This window comes from Solanum lycopersicum, chromosome 2 (genome assembly GCF_036512215.1).
Source record: "Solanum lycopersicum chromosome 2, SLM_r2.1".
In the NCBI taxonomy this organism is placed as follows: Eukaryota; Viridiplantae; Streptophyta; class Magnoliopsida; order Solanales; family Solanaceae; genus Solanum; species Solanum lycopersicum.
The window spans coordinates 50655416-50680627 of NC_090801.1; the positions used below are offsets into that span (position 1 = coordinate 50655416).

Here is a 25212-nt window from a genome sequence, read left to right on the forward strand (position 1 = left end):
CTAAAATTAGATAAATAAATTAAAACGTAAGAAAACTATCTACTAGAACTTAAGTCTCTTCCTTACTCTTCTTCAGTAGAAGTATCACTTTGAGTTTTTGCTTTTAATTTCTTCATCTATCCCTATCTCTTTTTTCTTTTCTCTGACTTGTTCACTAAATAACACATTAATCTGGGTCCCCACCTCTTCATTCATCTGCAAACAAAGAATCCAAAAAAAAAAAAAAATTATTTTAATTGTAGACCACATTTGACGACAACGTGGACTCCTGTATTTGCTGACGTGTATTTATTTTAATTATATTATACGCTAAAGTTTATAAGCTTATATAAAGCTAATAAACTACCTCACTTACTCCATATCTTGTACGCTACAAAAGCCCACAACTCTCTCCTTTGATTCTTGTCATTTCATTTTTATTTTTAACAAAACAAAACACAAAGACAATGAATAGTTGTGGAAACGCTTATTGTCATGGTGGTCCTTGCACTTGCAATTTGTACTACAATCATGAGAATAACAACGCTTCTTCTGCATACTCAATGTTGTATCATGAGTATCATCAAAAAGACGAAAACCATTCAGAGAACATGTATTCCTTTGCTTCTTCTCCTTCTTCTTCTTCGTCTTCTGTTGATTGTACTCTCTCCTTAGGTACACCTTCCACTCGTCTCAGTAACGACGAACGACGACTCCACGATTCGTCTCATGAACCACAGCGTCGCTCTTCTTCTTACATGTCAAAATGTTGGAATCTTCTACAGAACAAAAACAATCATACTTCATCAACTCATCATCACAAATCCGGTCGCGGTAGCAGCAACAACAACGTCAATTCAAGCAGCAGCAACAACATCGCTGACCCACTTGTTGCCCGGCGTTGTGCTAATTGCGACACTACTTCTACACCTTTATGGAGAAATGGTCCTAGAGGACCTAAGGTAAATAATATATACATTTATATGGTTATTTATAAAACGTAATTTCACTTATTTTGATATTATTACTGAATTGTGTGTAGTCACTATGTAACGCGTGTGGGATACGATTCAAAAAAGAAGAGAGGAGAGCTAGTGCAGCAGCTGCGGCTAATGGAATTGGAATTGGAAGTGAGAGCAGTACCCAACATACGATCAATGGATCGTGGGTTCATCATTCACAAGGACAGAAAATGCCATGTTATACATCAGCATATGGAAATCATGAGTTTAGGTTTATTGAAGATCATGATGATCGTGATTCTGATAATGCAATCTCATTTTGGCCATTTTTAGCATCTCAGCATTGTTGATTTTGACAAGGAAAAAAGGAAAAGAAGATTATGATATGATGATGGAGGCAACATTATTCATTTTAAAAGTTTTTTAAAAAAAATTCAAGCAAAGGAAAAGAGAATTTTGCTTTTTTTTTTTTTTTGGTTTTTGATTTTGTTTTTTTGATCGTTATGATATATAGTTAAGCACATTTAATACTTTGAAATGTGCGCTTTTTTGATCCCTTCTACTTATGATTTTTAACGACTCAAATGCTAAACTATTTAATTATTGATGTGTTACATTGTATCTACCTTGTCGTTTCAGATTAATTAATATATGCTACTTCTTACTAAATATTGTCTAATCATCTATGTTATTGTTATTTTTCGTTATTTGATTTTAATATATTTTATTTGAGTTGATAGTTATAAAAAATCCTTTACAAGCAGGATTACTTCAAGAAATAGAGGCCTTCTAATTTCCAATGCAAATATAGCGAAAAATAAATTTTCGCCGAAATAATAAAAAAGTTATTAATTTATAATATGAAAATACTGTATTTATTTTAAATTTCTCAATGTACCAATCAAAATATTGTTAAAAAATAGTCACGAAACATTTTTCAGTATTATTTGAAAATTAAGGATTGAATAGAAAATGAATAAATTTATAGTCAACCCCGTGAACATTTATGTAAAAATGATGTATATATATATTCTAAATTTAGCATTATGTTGTATATTGACACTTATAATACAAAAAGATTAAATGGTGAATTCAATTGAAGATTGAGTTATTTATCTAGAAAATTAGAAATCACTTTACACTTTTTTTAATGACACACTCATATTCAAAAAATTATAAATCTTAAATTCGTCACCGTTCAACAAGACAAGAATAAAATTAGATATACGTCACGTTTTCAAACCCGACTTACAAATTATGAGATACACTAGGTATGTTATTTTACTAAAATCGAAATATTAAACATATTTCTTTGTAAGGGATGAAAAGTATGCATTTTAATTAAGTGAAAGTAAAACATACTTAATGATGTTATGTTAGTGATATGATAGTTATTGTCCTACAACAAATTGTTTTTCTTTTAATCAGTTGGTTTTCTTTTTGGTCCTTTTATTTTTCAAAGAGTTGGAGTCAAAAATGAGTTCATTCTATGTTTTTGCTGAGTAGCTTTTCCTTCTTTTAGTAGCACAACACTACTACTTACTTACTTTAACTTTAATTTCTCTTTTGATGATCAGTCAAATAGATTGACTAAAAAGTACTCTTAACATTCCTTTTTTCTGTTAATAAGACTGCTTCACAAATCACAATGTACATATATTTTCTTTTCTTTTATTTTACCATTAACCTTCGATACTTCATTAAATTTAAATTTGTGTTAGAAAATTTCAATTCAGTATAACATATCATATTTTACCTTACAAGGCTCGAGCTCACTGCTTTTAATTAAATACTTGTCATTTCACGATAATCCTAATTGATACAATTGTACAATATATATATATATATGTATACTTTCTTGAATATGATGATACACTAATTCACTTTATCAACTGAAAGTTTGGTGTTATAATATAGCTTGTTTCATTCTCTGTGTGACACTTCATCAAAATTATGTTGATGCTTTAGTTTTCATTGGAAAAATAATATTCTCTCTAGCTACAGTGTTTTCTCTTTCTGTTACTTTGTTTACAGCTGAACATAACACTGTGCACAATATGGTATGATGGATCAATCAAAATCCTTCTGTTCAGTGTTGTGACAGAAAAACTAGTGAGGAGTAATGTAAAATATCGAATCACATACATTAATATATAACTCAAATGCATTAAACGAATAAGTGGTTTTTGTGTAAGCCCCATTTAAGAAGAAAATATTACAAAGCAAAATATTTTCTTTTACTCAAAATATACTCAAAACTCTAATTCAAAACCTTTGATCAGTAAGATAAAATGGTATTGGTATGCAACATTCATATAATGATTCACCAACAAATGTCATTACTTGACCTTTTTCTGTTGGATACATAAATCTCCAATATCTTATCTAAATCTCATTATCTACATCCCTCGAGAGGCGAATTGAGAATTTTAAATCAAACGAAATCAAACTTTTCAACATTGAACCAATCTATTGTTGAAAGGGTACATTTGCCTTTGTATAAATCAAAGCCTGTTACCCACTCACAAATTAGTGCCAAACATGTAAGGAACATCCTGTCCAACTTTTTGTTAGGAAAATTGTGTTTCTTTGATAAATGCAATGTCATATAGTTAATGCTAGCAACATTTTGACCAAAAAGTAGAAAACAAATAAACTATATATTATGATGTTACCAACAGTAATAGTTATTATTATTGAAGAAATTCTTTCTTGAATATGATGATCCACCACTTCACTTTATTTGGTTCTATATACTATTTACTGTACAACTTCTTATGTATGAAATGATCAAATAATTGGCTAGCTAAAGCTGCTGCTCCATTCATAAGTTATTTCATCTTAGAGCAGATTATTACTCTCTCTACCCACACTTTTTTTTCTCTTTTTTCTTGTATGCAGCTGACACAACAGTGTCATACTTGTTAGAACAAATGAACAAGAATGATAAAGTTACAAGGAATACAAAATAAAACTTGCTTGGCCTAGAGGCACGTTAATACGTTCCTTGAAGATAGTTGGAGTCTCTTCCACGAGCAATCGGAAGAATAAATAACAACTCTATCTTCGAGATTCAACTAAGTCACAAAACAAGTAGCATTCAAGAATGTTGCTCTTCTATTCTTGAATTGGTGATTTCACCTTTTGATCAATGTCTCACAAGTGTTTTCAAGGGAAAGTATTTTTTGTTTGAATGCTTATCTTTTTCAACCAAAGGAAACTCAATTTATAGGATAAAAAGTTTTGCAAGAAAAGATTTTTAATTAATAGAATTTATTAGGTTCATGAATTGAAAACAAAAAATTTGTCTTTCAAAAATTCATAACGTAGAATTAAAAAAAACTTATTACAAAAGTTTATAACAAAGAATTAAAATAAATGAATGGTACAACTCACATTCATGAATTTGTTATTTCAAAACGGATGAATTTGTTTCAAAATTAATTGAAACACTAACTCTTACAATCCCCCACTTGTTTCAAGAAATTTTATCTTTAAAAAATCCAAAAAATATTTTGAGACATTAATCTAGCAACATGCATCAATAATGGTGTCTTTTGGGACTTGAACCATTAGCTAGTGAAGGTTTTTCTAAATCATTGACTACTTAGTGAACAAATCTTGAGCTAAGTGTATCATTGAATGAAGTTATAAAAATACTCCACGCATATCACTATGTTCCGGTGAAAATCGAAATCCTTTGACACCTTACGGCCATGTGTCCTAAATTCTTTTTAGCCAAGTGCTTTAAGATTTCCTGTTAAAATCTTATTGAAGCGGCCTCCACTTCGCACTTAGTGCGGTGAATTCATCAAGAGTAACTTTGCATACTCCGACCAAATAGTCTATGAACTTCATTAAGAGAAATTAATCTCATCCTCCTTTACACAAAGTATCGGTAAATCTATCAAGAGTATTCCTACACCATCCTATCAAAATCGATTTATAGACTTATTAAGAGAACATAATCTCATCCTTCTCTTCAGTAGGAATATCGAAAAAAAATTTATCAAGAGTTTTCTTACTAACTCCAACCGAGATCGGTCTTATAAATTTATGAAGAGAAACGAATCTCAATCATGCACATCTACTTATTTCATTTTATTTTGAAAATGAGAATTTTATTGATGTGCTTCACTATTGTAACTTTACTTGTTTTTCCCTTTGAACCCAAGATTACATCATTAGGTAGGGTTACCATAAAGTACAATTAATTTACAACAGGCTTTATTCCCATCTCATTACAAGTTTCCACCACTAACTCTTTGCCTAACCCTTTAAACAAAGGATCCGCTAAATTAAATCTGGACTTCACATATTGAAGTGATATCACGCCTTCCTCCAATAATCTCCTGACATGATTATGTTTGAGACGAACTTGTCTCGACTTGCCATCATAGCAGTCACTTAAAGCACGAAATATAGCAGCTTAATTATCACAATAGATAGTTAAAGGTGGTATTGGCTTACTCTATCTATCAGCATTGATCGCAATCAATCAGCTTCTTCTCCAGCAGAAGACATAGCTATAAATTCTGACTCCATGGTTGAATGAGTAATACATGTTTGCTTCTTTGATTTCCAAGAGATCGCTGCTCCAGCTAAAGTGAAAATCCAAGCAGTAATAGATTTAGAGTCATTCGGATCAGAATTCCAAGTAGCATCACTATAGCCTTCAAGAACAATGGGAAATGTAGAATAATGCAGGCCAAACATTAATTGTACCCTTCAGGTATCTTAAAACACGAATTAAGGCATTCCAATGTTCAACTCCGGGATCACTAGTAAACTTGCTCAAAGTTCCTACTGTGTAACCAATATCCGGTCTGGTACAATGCATAGCATACATAAGACTCCCAACAATCTGAGAATATGTCAACTGATCGAGAACATCACTAGAGTTCCGCGTTAGTTTGATGCTAGGATCAAATGGTGTAGGAGCAGATTTGTCATCAAAGTGACCAAACCTCTTTAGAACTTTCTCAATATAACTTGATTGAGTAAGAGTCAAGTCATTCGCTGATCTTATAATTTTAATACCCAGAATTACATCAGCTTCTCCAAGATCTTTCATTTCAAATTGAGAAGCTAGAAAAAATTTTGTTTCTTTGACTCTTTCAATATCAGTTCCAAAGATCAGCATATCATCTATATAAAGACATATTATAACACCAGATTTTTCTTGAAATTTGCTAAATATACAAATATCACCATCATTGATTGAGTAGCCATTAGAAATCATTACTCTTCTAAATTTCTCATTCCATTGTTTTGGAGCTTGTTTTAATCCATAAAGAGATTTAAGAAACTTACAAATTTTGTATTCTTGATCAGGAACAACAAATCCTTCTGGTTGTTTCATGTAAACCTCTTCATCTAGATCTCCATTCAGAAATGCAGTCTTCACATCCATTTGATGTATTACCAGGCTATGAATTGCGGCTAAAGTAATCAAGAGTCGAATAGAAGTCATTCGAGCTACAGGAGCAAATGTATCAAAATAATCAATATCTTTCAATTGAATAAAACCTTTTGCCACCAAACAAGCTTTGTACTTATCTAAGGTTCCATCAGATTTTAATTTCTTTCTAAAGATCCATCTACAATCAATAGACTTACATCCAGGAGGGAGATCTGATAAAATCCATGTATTGTTTGACATAATGGAGTGCATTTCATCATCAATAGCTTCACGCCAGAAAGGAGCATCATGTGAAGCCATTGCTTCAGCATAACTTTCAGGATCCCTTTCAACTAAATAGACTTGAAAATTTGGTCCAAAGTCTCTTGGTTTGGCTGATCTTGCACTACGTCTTGGTTGACTTTCTTCCAAAGGTTCAACTATTTTTCTTTTAAGAGTAGATATAGAAGAACTTGTATTTTGTTCCAAAGACTCTTTTTTCTTAGGAAATATATGCTCAAAAAAGTTAGCATGCAACGATTCAATAATTGTATGAGGGCTTGGAGTCTCAAGATTCAAAAATCTATAAGCCTTACTGGTTTGTGAATAACCAATAAATACACAATCTACTCCTCTATAATCTTAGTCAATTGTTGATCTGGTAATCTAACATGAGCCAAACAACCCCATACTTTAAAATAGTTTATATTTGGCTTTCGATTCATCCAAAGTTCATACGCAGATGAATCATGTTTCTTGGAATGAATTCAATTCAAAATATGACATGCAGAAAATAAGGCTTCAGTCCACAAATTTTCAATGATACCAGATCCATAAAGCATAGAGTTAACCATTTCAATGAGAGTTCTATTTTTTCTTTCTTCTACACCATTTTTGTGTGGTGTATAAGACATAGTCAATTGTTTCTCAATGCCTTCTTTTTCACAATAATCAAAAAATTTTGATTTTAAATATTCTCCACCTCTATCAGATTTAATTGATTTAATCTTCAAACTCAATTTATTTTCAACTTCTGCTTTACATGTTTTAAAAGTCTCAAATGCCTCATCTTTTGTTTTTAATGGAAAGACATATGTATACCTTGAGTAATCGTCAATGAAAGTGATAAAATATCTCTTTCCATGACGTGATAAACAATCCATCTCACAAATATCAATGTGGATTTATTTTCAAAAGTGTGGATATCCTTTCAACAGACTTAAAAGGTTTCTTTGTTATTTTACATTTACTACAGGTAATACACTTAGCAACATGATCCTTTCCACAGTCTTTAATTAATCCATTTTTCATCATAAGTTGAATGGATCTAAAATTCACGTGACCAAGACATTCATGCCATAAATCTAAAGACTCCACAATATAAGCAGAAATATTTTCATTTTCAATATTGAGTTTGAACATGCCATTTGTAGCATAACCTTTTCCAACAAACATGCCTTGTTTAGACAAAATAAATTTATCTGCCTCAAAAATCATTTTAAAACCATGTTTCGAAAGAAGCGCACGTGACACCAAGTTCTTTCGAATATCAGAAACATGCAATACGTCTATCAATGTGACCATCTTTCCGGAAGTGAATTTTAGTTCAACAGTTCCCTTTCCCACAACCTTAGCAGAGGATGAGTTTCCCATATGCAAAACTTTATCGCCCCCCCACTAATTCATATATCGTGAAAGAATTTCGATTACCTGATATATGACGAGTTGCACCAGTGTCTATCCACCATTCCACTTGATCTCCCGCTACAAATGCTTCTGTGACCATTGCCACCAGTTCATTTTTTGTATTGTTATTTGCCTTTTCCTTCTTCTTTTCAGCTTTTAGAATTTTACAATCACGTGCATAATGACCAATTTTATGACAATGATAACATTCAATCGATTTAGAATTAGAATTAGTACGCTTGAAATTTTTACTCTTCTTTGCCTTCAAAAATTTATTGTTGGCAGGTTCCTTTTTGATCTTTTCTTCAACAACATGAGCTTTTATGATAGGCTCCCTCAAGATGTTATTGTCGCGGTATCGTGTCTCTTGTTCAATTTGCAAGTGTTGCAATAATTGTTCAAGAGTTAAATCTTCCTTCTTGTATAAGAGTTTGCTTCTGTACTCTTTCCAAGATGGAGGAAGTTTTGAGACAATCGCACCAACATGAAAGTTTTCATCAAAGAGCAATTCCAGTTATAACAATTTTATTAGTTATAAGTTGAAATTCTTATACTTGTTCAGTGATTGACTTGTCATCAACCATTTTAAACTCCATATAATTTGAAACAAGAAATTTCTTTGAACTCGCCTCTTCTGCTAAATGAATAGAATTAAGAGTATCCCAAATCTCCTTAGCAAATTTACACTTAATATAATATTGATCATAATATTTATTGGACATTCCTCCAAGAATATAATTCTTGCATAAGTAATCATCATCTTGCCATTTGACAGTTTGTTCTTTAATTAAAGTAGCCTCGTCCGTTGCTACCTCAGAACTAGGAGCCTCAGGACAAGGTTTCTCAAAAACATACGCTAACTTTAATCGTCTTAAAAAGAATTCCATCTTTCCACGCCATCTAGAAAAGTCTTTTCCATCAAATATTTCAAAATTAGGATTAGGCAAAGATGGAACACTATTCGTTATTGATGTGGATGCCATAGAGACAACTATCTTCAAATTGTTAGAACAAATGAACAAGAATTATAAAATTACAAGGAATACAAAATAAAACTTGCTTGGCTTAGAGGCATGTTAATACGTTTCTTGAAGATAGTTGGAGTTTCTCCCATGAGCAATCGGAAGAATAAATAACAACTCTATCTTCGGGATTCAACTAAGCCACAAAACAAGTAGCATTCAAGAATGTTGCTCTTCTATTCTTGAATTGGTGATTTCACCTTTTGATCAATGTCTCACAAGTGTTTTCAAGGGAAAGTATTTTTTGTTTGAATGCTTATCTTTTTCAACCAAAGGAAACTCAATTTATAGGATAAAAAGTTTTGCAAGAAAAGATTTTTAATTAATAGAATTTATTAGGTTCATGAATTGAAAACAAAAAATTTGTCTTTCAAAAACCCATAACGTAGAATTAAAAAAAAAAACTTATTACAAAAGTTAATAACAAATGCAAAAGTTAATAACAAAGAATTAAAATGAATGAATGTTACAACTCACATTCATGAATTTGTTATTTCAAAACGGATTTGTTTCAAAATTAATTGAAACACTAACTCTTACAATACTTGCGCAACCAAATTAATAAGAGATCTCTTCTACTTAATCAAAATTCACAATATAGCCCACCTTAAAGGGATTTGAGAGTTCTGTTAAGAAAAGAATTATTAAATGTTTGTTTAAATTTGTTAAAAAATAACAAAAAATTCATATCAACGATAAATAAGATGGCTTAGCTGTACCCTTGACAAAATATAAGCAATCCTCTTCAAAGTGAAATACCTTTTGAAGCTTAAATCAGACATAAGGACATAGTTTAACATGATATCAGAACAGAGCTCGACCCGATCTTAAAACCCCAAAATAAAAAAAAATAAAAATTATTCATGCAACAGATGGTAAGGATATGAGATGAATTAAAAAATGACAAAGATATCTATAACGAACTTCCAGATGCTAAGCACTTTGATATGAGATGAATTAAAGAATGACAAGGACATGTATAACGGGCTTCCCTCTTTCCTTGGCTCGGCTCACTCAATCAGTTATCTATGCAACAGATGTTAAGCACTAGCCGTGACATGAGGATCCTTTCAAACAAAATCAAGACAAAGAAAAGAGGTTTTCTTTATTTTTCTTTTATTAAAAAATAACAAAATATCCACATCAATGATTAATAAGATGGCTTAGCTATACTTTTGACAAAGTATAAGCAATCCTCCTCAAAGTGAGGTACCTTTTGAAGCTTAAATCAGACATAAGACATAATTTAACATGATATCAGAACAAAATTCGTTCCGATCTTAGAACCCCAAAATCAAAAAAATCAAAAATTATTCATGCGACAGGTGCTAAGAATATGAAATAAATTAAAAAATGACAAAGATATCTATAACGGGCTTGATGCTAAGCACCGGATAAGCACTTGATATGAGATGAATTAAAGAATGTCAAGAATATCTAATAACGGGCTTCCACTTGATATGAGATGAATTGAAAAATGACAAGAATATTCATAACGGACTTCCAGATGCTAAACACCAGATAAACACTTGATATGAGATGAATTAAAGAATGACAAGAATATCTATAACCAGCTTCCCTCGACTTCCAAATGCCAAGCACTGAATAAACACTTGATATGAGATGAATTAAAAAATGACAAGGATATCTATAATTGACTTTCCTCTTTCCTTGGCTCTGCTCACCAATCAGTTATCCCTGTAACAGAGGTTAAGTACTAACCGTGACATGAGCACTAACCGTGACATGAGCTGGAGATGTTCAAAGAATAACCAAAACTCCAATAAAGAAAAACATAATGAAATATGAAACGTTCGTTCATACATTATAAGCACTAAACATCTCACCCAATATTGGAACTCCAGAATAAAAAATTGTACACATCACAATGTGACACTCATGTTAGGCATCAAGCGTGAAATAGAGTGTTAAAAAGAATGACAAAAAGTCGAAAGTCAAAAAAAAAAAAACATAGTAATGAAACATTAAACGTTCCTTAATAATATTACAACGAAACTAAACTATCTCTTAGTAAACCTTATTAATAAATACACATGTATTTAAGATGCGTTATGATAAAAAAAAAAAAAATCAATCTGCTTGAGGCTGATTACGAGCCTTCTCCTTCTCTTTGACTTCACTTCCTTGTTTAGTTTCATACTCTATTTTTTATAACAATAAAATTAATCAGAAAATTATATATATCAACACTTTAAAAGAGAGTAAACCTGTATTTTTAATTAATAAGTAACAATACCAGGAGCTTTGCCATGTTCAATATTTTCTTCATCCTCTTTGTTTCCACCATAAATCCCTCCAAAACCTTCTTCATCTGATCTTGTTGCATATGCATCTCCATAGCTACTTGACATCGTATCCCTTCAATCAAATTACATACATATTATTATTAATATCATCACTACTCAACAAAAAAATAAAAATTAACAATATAATATTGTTCTAGAATTAGAACAAATAAGTCAAAGATAATAGTTTAATTATCGCTGAATTGGTTACAACTCTTTGTAAATATCTCTAAACCTATATCAATATTGAATCTAATCAAGACGCAAATCCAAAATAATTCAAAAATTTTAAATGCATCAATATTACCTCAGCTCAAATATATAAAATATTAAAATAAAAAAGTCTAGCTACTCAGATCCACCCAAATCTTGATGGTAGATTCTCTAGCTCGTAAAGTAGCACAACAGTGACACTCCTTTGCTTTTTATGAGTATATTGTTAATTATATATTAATTTCTGTTAGTTTCTCAATATATGAACATAATTTTTTAAAGTTAAAAGATGCACGTGCACTCGTTGAATCTAATTAGAATTATCTAATTAGAATTAACTAATAATGCTTTTTATGAGTATAGTTAATTATATACTAATTTCTGTCAATTTTTCAATATATATACATAATTTTTGAAGTTAAAAAATATAATTTTTTAAAGTTAAAAGATGCACGTGCACTAACTAACTGAATCTAATCAGAATTAACTAGTAATGCACGTGCACTAACTAACTGAATCTAATCAGAATTAACTAGTAATGCTTTTTATGAGTATATTATTAATTATATATTAATTTCAGTCAGTTTCTCAATATCTATACATAATTTTTTCTCAAATATCTATACATAATTTTTTAAAGTTAAAAGATGCACGTGCACTCACTGAATCTAATCATAACTAACAAGTAATTAAGTGTAAAAAAAAAAGGGGAACTTACGCAGCTTTGTCTTGTTGAGGTTTGTTATTAGTTTGATCCATGTTGTTGTTGTCTGGTTGTCCAGCAGAGGTTACAAATTGTCGAAATCTGATGTCTGAATTGTTTCTAGCAATATGGTATGGCAAAGGATTTGACAGAACAGAGGGTGGTATTTGTGCTCTGTTTGCTAATTTTATTGTGTTAATCATTCTTAAAACTTTGTTGTCTTTGATCATTCGATTTTATGGATAAGGAGTTGTATCATCATGTGAAATAAATAAACAATCAACAAGATGATGAAATAATGTCATCAAAATACACTTATTGTTGTCTCTTTAAGACAAGTGCTATGCCTTAAAAATAGCCACACAGGTTTATTTCTTCTCTCCTATGTGACACGTTAAAGGATTTAAAATCATTCTCATTTTATATTACTACTTTCTTTTTTATTTACTAGCTCACGTTGAAGCTTCAAGTAAATTTAAATAATGGTGCTCCGTATAGTTTATTTAATGGTGATGTTCTTAATAAAATTTTCTTCATGTATAAGATTTGTGTTAAAAATCTGTGGTTAAGAGTGAAACATGTCTATCAAACTTTTTATCAAATTAAGTCATTATATAAAGCAATTTATCAAAATAATACATTTTAAAAAAATTAGTATAAACGTATTTCACAGTAATATTTTATGGTATATTTTATTTTTAAAAAACTGACGGCGTTAGGTTGATATACGTTACTCATAGTAACGTTTTACTTCTAAAACGTTGAATAACGTTTTAGAAGTAAAATGTTATTGTGAATAACGCGTTTTAGGAGTAAAATGTTAATAGCAGTAACGTTTTAGTAATAAAATGTTACTATGAGTAACGTATATGAACTAATGCCGTCAGCTTTTAAAAAATAAAATATACCCTAAAACGTTACTGTAAAATACGTTTATACTAATTCTATAAAAATTTTAAAAAATATATTATTTTGATAAATCATTTTATATAATGAGGTCTAAACGATCATAATTCATATTGGTCATTTTATATTACTTTTAATAATGCATACAGGTGGTTAATACTCTATTATTTTACGGTTTATACTCTATTATTTTATTTTATAATGGGGTTCGAGATAGATTATTTATTATGGCCTAGACTGTAAATATGACTGATTCAGTTGATAATATCGAATTATAGTATACGATAGAGTTTTATTTGGAAGTTTAGATTCAATTAATTAATGATTTAAGGATTAAAAAGAATGATTATGTAAATTCTGTAGAAGCTTTGATTCTTAATTATCTTATTTCTAATATCTCATCCCTTTTAATTATCTTTTTATTATGTATTTTATTTTTAATTACGTTTTTGTTACCTTTTTAGAATTCTAAGTTGTAATTAGAGTTCAGTGATATAAATATATTCAGAACTTGTAATGAAAACTGGTTTGCTTCATTATAACTATATCTTGTTTGAGTATCATTCAATTTGTTTCTCAATCATCTTAAAAAATTCTTCAATAATTCGAATCTTGAATCAATATTCAATTTAATTTTCTTGCAATTGTGAAAGAGCAAGCACTACTAATTTATTGGTAAATTTTTAGCTAATATATGTTCTATTAATTTTTCTAGCATAACAATTTATTTGCCTATAAGTTCAATAGTCGAACACAATTTTAACTCGAACTTCAAAAATTCCAAATTATAATGAAAACATATTTATTTGTATTTAGTAGCTTGTATGGGATTTAATTTATGATATTATGTGACTGTCTATTTTCAGAGATTTTTTTTTTTAAACAAAATATTGATTATATGTTTAAATTAGTCAAATCAAATAATTTTATTAGTTTTTGAAAGGATATAAATTATATGTAGAGAAGTACATACAAATTCGAAATATTATTTTGATTTTATAATGAATCCAATTATAATTCTAAAAATTTTAAAATGAGGGCTTCCTTTTTTATGGCCAGCAAGTTATGTTAGACATTTTCTGCATTTTGTATTAGCCATTTGTACATTCATCTATAAGAAATAAATATTATATTTTGTCATTAATAAAACAACAATCCGTTATCGTCCAGCGGTTAGGATATCTGGCTTTCACCCAGGAGACCCGGGTTCGATTCCCGGTAACGGAATAACCTTTTTTCTTCTATCCTTTTTTCACAAAGGAAAATTCTTCGTTTTTTTTAAAATAAAGGGGAAGACTTCTTATTTATTTTACTTTTTTACGTTTGTAGATATATTAATGATACAATACAATAGGTAACAATGATCCAAACATAGTGTAAAAAGATATTATTCTAAAAACAGATTTTTAATGTAATAAAGACATCATGAAGTGGAGCAGTGGGAATGAAAACGTAAAAAAGATACCATCATTTGAAACATGATTTGTGAAATTTATTTGCCCATTAAAGAGTTATTTTCCATAATTTTTAAGAAATATAATTCCTTAAATGACATTTTCAAAAAAAAGTTGACCAATTAAGTGGAAAGAATTATTTATTATTTAAACTTGTGGAACTTAACTAAATAAACAAAGTAAAAATGCCAGGATAAGTCTGTAGGGGCAGAATGGGAAGAAGAAAAAAGAAAGTTAAGAGGAGCGATTGCTGACCCAAAATAAGATTTACGAACCAAAACTTTTAACTAGGAAAAAACACATGGAGTATAGTTATGGTCAATTTAAGATTAATAATCTGAAAATATCATAAATGATTTACAAAATGCTGCTAATGTTATCAAAAAGACATTGCAGTGATAAATAGGGATTGTCAACAAGACCATAAATTTGCAAAAAGTAGATAACATCAACGTTGCTTAGCTCCCAAAAACATCTAATTTTGTGCATATGAACCATGCCCATGAGTCCCTTCCCTTCCTTATCAGCTGTTGAGAGTAGAAAGCATGCCTCCGCTTGCGGTTGGAACAACAACATCCCAGCCGGGTCCTTTAAGTGGAACCACATTTACCTTCGATTCATCTTCACTTGCGGAACCAACAACCAAGTCACTTCGGTCTAAAATCCTCTGTAGATCCTCATCGCTGATATCTGTCTGCGTCAACCTGTCCTCTTCGGTATCATCATCTCTCAACAGTGTTAACAAGTCCTCTTCCTGAAAGATCAGTCATCCAAGGTGGCAGAGGTTTCAACATGATATACTATTTAAAGGATGTCAAAATTCAATTACAATACAGTCGAAACACAAAAGCATCTCAAAACAAGCACCCACCATACAACGGAATATGTATCTTGCAGGGGTTAGAAACACAAACCTCCATAGTATCTGTAGTACTTCTTTCTTGCTTAAACTGTCCTTTTCCAATCACCACATGCTCAAGCTTCAACTTACTGAAAGCTCTTTTCAGCATTCGACCCTGAAGCACACATTTAACTCTTTAGAAAAGAGTAGAACTCAAAGAGCAGCTAAAATGTATCTTTACAAAAGCTGTTTAGTACCTCCACAGACAGAGCAGTTGCAAGCCTGTAAACATGAACAGGTTTTGTCTGGCCAATTCTATGACACCGATCCATAGCCTGTAGATCCATTTGTGGATTCTGAAAGCAGAAGTGCAAGTTACTGATTTATCTAACTGACCATAGTATGAAGTACCAAATATAGTTAGTAAAAGAACATAGAAAATAAATAAGTGGAATTATTGCTTCTGAAGTGAGGACTCAAGCATGGGATATCAATACAGTGATGCTATATGAAGAGACAATTCAACATGCAGTAAAAGCGTGTGATTACTATGTTTCAAACAGAATCTATTCAATTGGCACATCACCACAGTATATCATATCAATAAAAGGATGGAATGGGTCATAAATCCAGTAGTTCCCAAACCACCCCACCCGCAAACACAAGTTGAGAGCTAATACATGCTTGAAACCTAAATTATTGCTTCTTCATGCTAAAATAATACCATTTTATGGAAGCTGTCCTTCAGTCCTAAGTAATGCATGTATTTTCAGTTTACTAATATCAAAAAATCATAATAACAATTACGCTTCAATACCAAACTAGTAGGGTTTGGCAATGTAAATCTACAATATCGGTTCCACTCTATTTGGGATCATACACTCAACAATTACGGATTTTATAGATATCACCACTTTCTTCTTCACTTAACACTCTAACGAACTAAAGATTCCTGTCAAACATGAGTCCTCATGGAAGGTACCAAAAATGACTAAGCAAGAAAACGTTAATCTTGACTTATTGGTACTGCCTATAATGATACTTCCATTGTGTTCTGATTTCACCAAGTTCAAATGAATTTCAAGGGCTTCCCTCCATGAGATTTACGTCTATCTCGTTCCCTTAGACATCTTCAAAAATATGATGTCACCCAGTGCACTTGGAGGTCAACATAGAATGTGACCAAACCATCTAAGGTGAACTACTCTCTTTTTCCCTTCTAATTGTACCCCTTGCAGGCTTGCACCTTCTGTAGAATGCACATCTAGTCGCGTACAATTACGTATCGATCTTCACATATGTTCTATTTTCTATGACTATCTTGTTGATGTATTGGGTCTTTAAGGCCCAACATTTACTTCCATTTAGCATTACTAGTCCTGAACCATCCTATCAAAGTTATCTTTCACTCATTAAAGTATTCCCTGACCCCCTGTAAGCTAGCACATAATATTAATGTAGTCATCCTCTCTTTCAGCTAATCTTATTTAGTGTGATACGTTACATCTAGCCCATCATGTCATTGATTGTCTGCATTAGTCATCACAATCTAGAGTGTGTTTAGTGTGAAAATGTTTTCCAATTTTCTCATGTTTGGTTGGGACAAAAGTTCTGGAAAATGTTTTCCAAATCAACTCATTTTCCTCAAAATTAAGGAAAATGACTTCCCTTCAAAAATTAAGGAAAACATTTTCCAAAGCTCTCCTCCAATTTCAAATTACATTTTTTTTTGGAAAAAACATCAATTTAAAAAAAAATATTTTCAATTTCAAAGTTATATTTTTTCATCCCTGACCACCCTCCCCCCAACCCCCTACCCAAAAAATTAATTTTGCTTTTTAAAAATATTTTCAACTTCAAATTTTTATTTTTAAACTCCTACCTCCCCCTACCCACCCATACTAGCCCCCCCACCCCCTAAAAAATTAATTTTGCTTTTCAAAAATACTATCAACTTCAAATTTTTATTTTCTCACTCCCACCCCCTTCCCGGCCCCATCCCCACTACCCTCCCACCCACCCACCCACCCCCACCCCCACCACACCCAAAAAAAATTATTTTTAAAAAATATTTTCAATTTCATAAATTATTTTCGACTCTAGTAAAAATAAAAGATATTCCTCAAAAACATTTTTCTTACATAAATTAAACACAATCATTTCCGAAAAATATTTTCTATTCACCAACCAAACATGAGAAAATAAGTCCAAAATCTACTTATTTTCCAGGAAAATATTTTCCTTCATACCAAACACACCCTTAATCTCAACTCAATTTCTTTCTTATGCTAGCAAAAACTTACAACACGTACAATCCTTGCTTATAATTAATCCTAAAACCTTTACTCTCTAAACCATCATTGGTATAAGTTATTCTTTATCCTAAAATACATTGATTTTGCAATGCTCGTTAAATAGCCTGTCACATCAACCTTTTTCATATTGATCAAGTGTGAGAGCATCATTTAGCCACAAAAAATAAAAAAAGAGGGGTGCAAGAAGGTACCCACCCAGTCACTGTCGTATAAAATGCAGGTGTCTGCAGCAGTAAGATTAATGCCAAGGCCACCAGCCCTGGTGCTCAGCAGAAATACCCTGCACTCACTGTTAACATCATTGAACTCCTTGATCTGTTCAGAGCAACAAGTGAGTATAATAAGATCTTTTACATTATTACAAAAGGAGTATAATTAGATCAACTTAATAAAAAACTTCCAGATAACCCAATAATTTCATGTTCCCGCTGGGCCAATTTACATTTTACTCAATCTGTTCAAATAATATTATTTGTTATCAAGAAGAATACCTTTTTTTAATCTTCTTTAAATAGGTATTATCATGTGAAATCATAAAGATTAAACCTTGCCACTTCAGGACAAAGGATTAAAAGGGAGAGCAAGTAAATTGCAAGGAGGGGCATGGAGAGAGATCTAAATACGATAAAGAAGAAAGAAACAACTTTGAGTCTAGGTGGAATACATAAGCAACGTAACTAAGAACACCTCTGATACTGACGCTGTGCATACTTGATTAATATAAAATGGCAATTCAACATCCAATAACAAAGATGTTGGCAGAAATCTAGATGACAGATCTATCCATTGATAGTGCAGTATCATCAGGTTTCTTCCTTAGCCACAATGAAGTTCTACACGCAAGTAGAGTTCTGGAGTACCAGAAGTTAATAGACAGAGGTGTTCAAGAATATGTTTGTAGCCTATGTTGATCATGTTATCATGACTTGCTTAAATTTTTCTTGAGCAAGAAAAATTACACAGCCTAAGATTCATTTAACAATTGGCGTCATCAATAAGCGGCAATCATAGTTTGAAATGTCATCAAATGCTTATAAACTACTCAATCTGTATCACAATTAGAGTACCAATCACCTGTCTTCTCCTTTCATCCAATTTCACACGGCCATCAATTTTACAAACATCAAAGCCCCTTTCACTAAAATAGTAATCCATTATGTCCAGTACTCTAGTCCACTGAGAGAATATCAGAACCTGTACAGAAAACAAGTAAAATTAATAGAAAAGTTTCAGCAAGGTGGGCACACAAAAAAGCACAATGAAGCACATACTTTGTGCTTGCGAGCAAACAATTCTGACAAAAGCCTTTCCAGTAAACGGAACTTGCCACATTGCCCAACTATTTGTTCTATAGGTGGATAATGATCTGTCAACAAGATAAAATAATGTAAGAGCAATGTCAACACACCTCAATGCAATCAGTTAAATAAACCATAGTCACTTACAAGAACCATCAAATGCTGACTCCAAGAGATCAGGATGATTGCAATTTTTGCGGAGTTGAATCATCAAGTTAGTGAGCTTTCCTCTAAAATGATTCCCTGCACATTCAGAATATGAACTTTGATACTGCAAACACTGAAGTATCATGAGGGGTATCGTGCACTTAGAAAACGGCAATAAAAAGGAATTGTTTGCTTCACCAAAGAAACCCATAACGCATTCAAGCTAATTACAGATGACATAATAAAGCTAATCTGGATATATGTTCTGTATGTATAATCATATATAAATTTGAGTACAATCTACATACGCTTGCCAATTGAGAAAACATTGAAATTTTTATACAAACTATACTTAAATTTTCCATTCAGCTAATTCCCTTTTAAGAACTTATTTGTTGGAGGATGGAACATTGGATCCGTCAATACTTCAGTAGCAACTTAGAGAAAGAGAATAGTTAAGGAAGTGCAATTGTGTATAGAGGATATGGACTGCAATGTTAACTCAAAAATGAGGAAAAACAAAAGACACTCATTTTCTCTCGTAAGTAGATATTTAAAATATTTATACAAGTGAAATTATTGCCGATGGACCGAGAATATTTAAGATATTTATATAAGTGAGATAATTACCGAGGGACACGTTCTCGGTCAAATAACCCTCCAACGTCCGGTTAATTAGATGGTCCTGGAACTTCTTCTGGTGCTCAGTCATGGTAGCATATAAAATTATTTCTTTCTTTCGGGGAAGCATTTGCTCAACATCTACTTTCAATCTCCGAAGAAGAAAAGGACGTAAAATAGCATGGAGTTTCGCAACAACCTGCAATTATGACACTCATAAACAAACATCATCTGCTTTAAAATGGAAAAACGGAATACTGAACAATAATCATACTTGTGTCCTCCTTTTCTCTTCCATTTCTTCCTTTTGGGCTTCATTGCCACATCTCCCAGATAGATCAAACCTGATAAGCAAATAAAAACAAGGTCATCATTCAACCCTTTTGACTTCTCATGATATCATTTGACCTACATTAAAATCTTTACATGACCATTTGAGAAGAAGAGTGAGTCACGTGTTTCAAATGATACAATGTACTCTAAACAAGGGAAGTGCAACGCAATATATCTGCTATAAGCTCTAATAAGAACCAGGACAATTAACCAGATACTCATGACTAGTCTAACCTGTGTGTTACACATCAGTGTTCTAAGATAGAACTTTCTGATATCACAAACTAAAGCACTTGATCGGCCATATTTACAATTTGGTTTCATCATATATGCACTACATTACATCTGAAAACTATGTCAATATGCTAGCCAAAAGTTTGCAATTCAGGGCAGTAAATAACCGGTTCAAGAGAGAACCATATTATATGCAGGATAAAGATAGAAAAAAATGCTAGCACGGTAGGCTCATTAAAGAAAATAATAAGACAAACATCATTTAGAATTAACAAATATTTAGCTAATGAAACAAGCACTTCAAGAAAAATGGTAGAATGTCTAATCAGCTGTTTACCATGACTCAAATTCTTCTAGGGATGAAAATATATCTGGTAAAATGAAATTTAACAATGACCATAACTCAGCTAAGTTGTTCTGTAGAGGTGTTCCAGTTAATAGAAGCTTGTTTTCAATTGGTAACAGCTTGAGTTCCTTGAACAGTTTGCACTTTGAGTTTTTCAACCTGTGCCCCTTGGGAAGAACCAAGAAAGAAACACAATAACAGCATGAAATGCAGAACAAGTTGCCTTTCAAATTAAAGCAAAAATACATATAAAAAAAAACCTGAACTTGGCACGATAACTTACTTTAGTACTTAAACTACACGGGTGTTTAAACACCCCCTTAACATCTTTGAAGTGAATATAATCCCACCCTAACAGTACAATACCAGTCTCACACTGGGAAGTGCACTACATACGCCTCATCAGGGCCACATCAGATCCATGTAAGAAATAATATTTTGAAAAAATTATAAAGGAAAATCAAATTTAATTTGGAATTATACTAAATTTAATTTTTTTCCTTCTTAATTATTGTTAGTTTTTTTTATTAATTATAGTTTCGTAAATAAATTTTTATTAATTATTAAAATCCCCTAAATAACTAAATTTTCCCCATTGTTGTCCTCAAGTTCACCTCCTTCTCATTTTCTCATTTTCAAAGAGAAATCCAAACAACCTTCGCAACTCTAAGATGTAACAAATTTTTTGTCAACTTTTCTTCTTGCATGAACTAACAACAAAGTCTATAAAAACTTTTCTTCAATTCCTATTTCAATTTCACTTCTGATTTCAGCTACTCCTCCTCAACCCCTCTTTTGAGGATCGAAATATTATTCCATAAGAGTTTTAGTTTTTTTTTTAAGATTCTCGATCTATTTTTTGTTGACTTCTTTAACAGATGATTTGACACTTCCTTGATGTCAAAAATAAGTCAACAGAAATCGTGTCGAGAAACTGAACATCAAATTTCTTGTCAAAGAACACAAAAACAAAGAAAAAAATTAAAAGGAGAAACGAAACGAAAAGAAAAATATTGACATTTGGGGAAAATGCTCTGTTGCAACTGGGTGTGATGGACTGAAAAAGATGAAAGAAAGAGGAAGGTAGAAAAAGTAGGAAAAAATGTATTAGAAATTTTGAATTAAAAAGAAAATATTTTAGAAGTAGTAATATGAAGCAATTAATTTATTTTCTCATCCAATGAGAAGATGACACGTGCATAGTTTGAAACAGCTTTTTGCTTTTATCCATCTTCACGCGCATGTAGAAACTTGATGATACAAATCTTGCCATGTCATTTTTAGGGGGTAATTTAATTGCAGTGGAACTACGTTAGGGGGTTAAATAGCGTCCGTAAAGTTGCATTGCATTGCTAAGTTGTGCAGACAAGTTTTGTGTGTGTGGGGGGGGGGGGGTGTATTTTCCCTAAATTAAAGCACAAAATTTGTAGAATAAAACAGTATAAGTATGACAAGTTAAGAATATGTAAGCGAGAGGTACCTCATCTACCACGAGATACTTCCAAGTATAATGCCTCAAGAATTTCTTTGCATCAACCATTGCAATCTCATAAGAGGTAAGTACAATTGGAAATTTGGGACCTATGGTCCTTGGCATATGCTTCCTCCTTATCTCATCTCTTTGTTTCTTGTTTCCATGGTAGATGATTGCATTAATGGATGGGACAAACCTATCAACAATATAAGCACCTGCATCAACTAAACACGGATAGCACTTCTACTAATTTCACAAAAGGATATTAATGTACCTTTCTATCTCATTCATCCAATTAGAAAGAGTTGACAGGGGAGCAATGACCAAATAAGGTCCATCTAACCCATTTCCCTTCAAATGTGCAAGAAAAGAAATAGTTTGAATGGTCTTTCCAAGTCCCATTTGATCTGCTAGAATCCCGTTCAACCCATTTTGCCATAATGAAATCAACCACTTGACACCTTTCAGTTGATAAGACTTCAACTTTCCACCAGTCAGCAAGGGCACAAGTTCAGCCTGCTCCTTATCAGCTCTCTCCTCCTCCGTGAGGGTTGAATCCTCAACAGAACCACCTTCTTTAGATCTTGAAAGCATGGCAGCAACAGCTCTCTTCGCCTTTTTCTGCATAGACATTTAAAACTATTTCACAGAATGGAAGACGGGCAACAACTGACAAAATGCATAGAAACTAAATGACTGACCCGTCCAACAACAAGAAAAACTAGCTCCAATAAAGCTCTCAAATTACCTTTGAGACTTGAAAAATCAAAAACTAATGACCTCCAGAATCAGGCAAGTGCTACACAAAGCAATACCAAGTGCTATTTTACAATTCATGCGAGACAAAAAGGAAAACATAACTGGTTGTTGGACGGTATTAGTAGAACTCACCTAATCAAGTGCCGCATACACAACATGTAAATATACACTAACAATTAACCAAGGTGTTGTGCATAATGATTCACAAGATGAAGAAAAACTCAATGTAGACCTATTTTCTAAGGAGGACAAGAGAAGAAATACATTATTATAACTTGTCTCTCCCTTTCTTTTTCTGCCACGGCCCCTCTTCTTGTCTTCACTGCCTTTCTCTTCATCTTTCACTCCAGTCTGCAAATGAAAAATGCAGAAATGAATTGGATTAGCAAAATAGAGATAGCTTTTCGCACGCAGCAGTCAAGATTCTTCACAAAATAAAGGATATACCACTGTGATGTTAATTATCTTCTCCAGCAGGAACTCTGAGTAAAGCTGGGTTTGTGTAAGAAGCTCGTCCAACTTACTAAATTGAAGGTCATTCAAGTTCGGGGCCTCTTTGGGATTATTTACTTCTTCCTCCTTTACACGTGCCTTTATCAAGTTCTCCTCTTCTTTCTTCATGGATTCAGATAAAAGAGAGACATCCCCATTTTTTGCATCAAGAAATACTTCATCCTCCAATTTGACAGTAAGCTTCTCTTTGCATGTATCCTTCAAGTTGAGAATACACAAGTGTATTGCATAAGCAAATATATTGCTAAACATCCCTCCGAGCCAGCAACTGGCATTCGGACAAGGAACAAAGGAATTAGCAATTCGAAACTTAGAAGAGGGCATCTAACTTGAAAACCAACAAAATTGAAGAACATTCTGATTTTCGTTCAAACTAATTCCAAACCATACAGATCATATTTACTTTTACCTTCCTAACTCTAACGTGTACGTCAACAGGAAATAACTGGTAAATAATACAAGAAGCTGGCATGTGACTCAAACACATAAACTCAAATCAAGATAAATTAATTGTCATAGTTTAGACACATTTCAAGAAACAATACGTTGTCGCTCTTATCTCATCCAATTACCTTGATTTTTTAGAAGTACGCCAACTAACCACAAGACCAATACTAATGACAATTAAGTGCAATGTCACACCATACACATTTTGGTACATCTCACAGCCATACAACTCTATTTCCCCCACCCGCCCAGAAAAAAAAATGCTAGATTCCTTCCAAACTAGCTTAAAGTTTCTTAACCCACCACCCCAAACATGAAATATCATAGGCTTTTAAGCAACAATCAACAGTAACAGACAAGGCAAGTTTTTTTTCCATTTTCCAGTACTTACTTCTTTCCTCATATGGGACTGATACACAGAATGAAGACACAACAATAATTAGTAAAAAATTCAAAAGCCTAAAAGAACGCAAGTACTAGACAGAGTACCTAAAGGAGAAAGCAACATCAGCAAGAATCAACAATTACTATTACGCCTAAACCCAAACTAATGAGACTCTAGTTATATGAACCTTCTATATCCACCATTCCACTCTATTTTGGTTCATTTCATTTCGTTCCAATACTCCATGAGATAACAAAAAACTAATTATACATAAGCAATACCTCCTCTGCAAGAACGGAAACAGGAGAATCCGCTTTAGTAACAACATCCTTCACTCCGTTAACTCCGGTATCGACGTTAGCAACAATATCAGTGTGTCCATTCACTCCGGTATCGGCGTTAGCAACCATCTCAGTGTATCAAAACCCTAACCTCCAAAAAGAAAAGATTTTTTCACAAAATGCACAATACAAAAGCTTCATCAACTAGAGAAACAAACTTATCATTGTTCTATCTCTCCAAAAAATAAGTCCAACAAAAAAATGTACGGAAACCGAAATCCAACAAGTAGTCAGAAAATAGGGCAAAATCATAAAAATTTGAAGCGAAAATGAGATTGAAACAACCGAACATACCTACTCAACTCCGGCAACGAGTAACCGGAATCAATGGAAGAGATTGAAAGAAAATGGGCTGCGAATAACCGGGATGTGAGCGCGCGTGGGTATGAGCGTGTAGGTTTAATATTTTATTACCTTGCCGGTGTAAGAGAGACCAAAAAGGGCGGGAAATCGATCTCGTAAAATTGCCCCTGGAGTTGGATGTAATAACGAAATTGGGACTGGTGAACGAATTGATATATTTTAA

General features: G+C 32.3%; 3 protein-coding genes and 1 non-coding gene across 5 annotated transcripts; 2 read left to right on the forward strand and 2 right to left on the reverse strand.

The window, feature by feature from the left end:
- The first annotated feature begins 344 nt into the window (after nt 1-344).
- On the forward strand, nt 345-1610 carry LOC101248643 (GATA transcription factor 18-like). Its single transcript, XM_004233922.5, has 2 exons — nt 345-941; nt 1022-1610. The coding sequence occupies exons 1-2, from the start codon at nt 447-449 to the stop codon at nt 1289-1291; spliced, it is 765 nt and encodes a 254-aa protein (XP_004233970.1). The 5' UTR covers nt 345-446; the 3' UTR covers nt 1292-1610.
- Nucleotides 1611-11005: 9395 nt separating this feature from the next.
- On the reverse strand, nt 11006-12536 carry LOC104645973 (uncharacterized). The gene is made up of 3 exons (XM_010318912.4): nt 12288-12536; nt 11308-11429; nt 11006-11212 (listed from the first exon to the last, which is right to left on the reverse strand). The coding sequence occupies exons 1-3, from the start codon at nt 12500-12502 to the stop codon at nt 11142-11144; spliced, it is 408 nt and encodes a 135-aa protein (XP_010317214.1). The 5' UTR covers nt 12503-12536; the 3' UTR covers nt 11006-11141.
- A 1797-nt stretch (nt 12537-14333) lies between these two features.
- Nucleotides 14334-14405, forward strand: TRNAE-UUC (transfer RNA glutamic acid (anticodon UUC)). The gene has a single exon. It is a non-coding gene; the product is annotated as a tRNA-Glu (tRNA).
- A 536-nt stretch (nt 14406-14941) lies between these two features.
- LOC101248358 (ATP-dependent DNA helicase DDM1) lies at nt 14942-25144 on the reverse strand. Of its 2 annotated transcripts, none has more exons than XM_004233921.5 (16): nt 24981-25144; nt 24627-24772; nt 23448-23711; nt 23265-23351; nt 22516-22862; nt 22248-22437; nt 20759-20934; nt 20129-20198; nt 19864-20053; nt 19234-19329; nt 19060-19154; nt 18863-18982; nt 17984-18103; nt 15731-15829; nt 15547-15648; nt 14942-15386 (listed from the first exon to the last, which is right to left on the reverse strand). In XM_004233921.5, exons 2-16 carry the CDS (start codon nt 24753-24755, stop codon nt 15156-15158), a joined length of 2316 nt encoding a protein of 771 aa, XP_004233969.2. In that variant the 5' UTR covers nt 24756-24772; nt 24981-25144; the 3' UTR covers nt 14942-15155. The 2 variants fall into 2 exon arrangements, with proteins under 2 accessions (XP_004233969.2, XP_010317212.2); XM_010318910.4 differs by having other exon boundaries at nt 24627-24777; nt 24981-25095.
- Nucleotides 25145-25212: the final 68 nt, after the last annotated feature.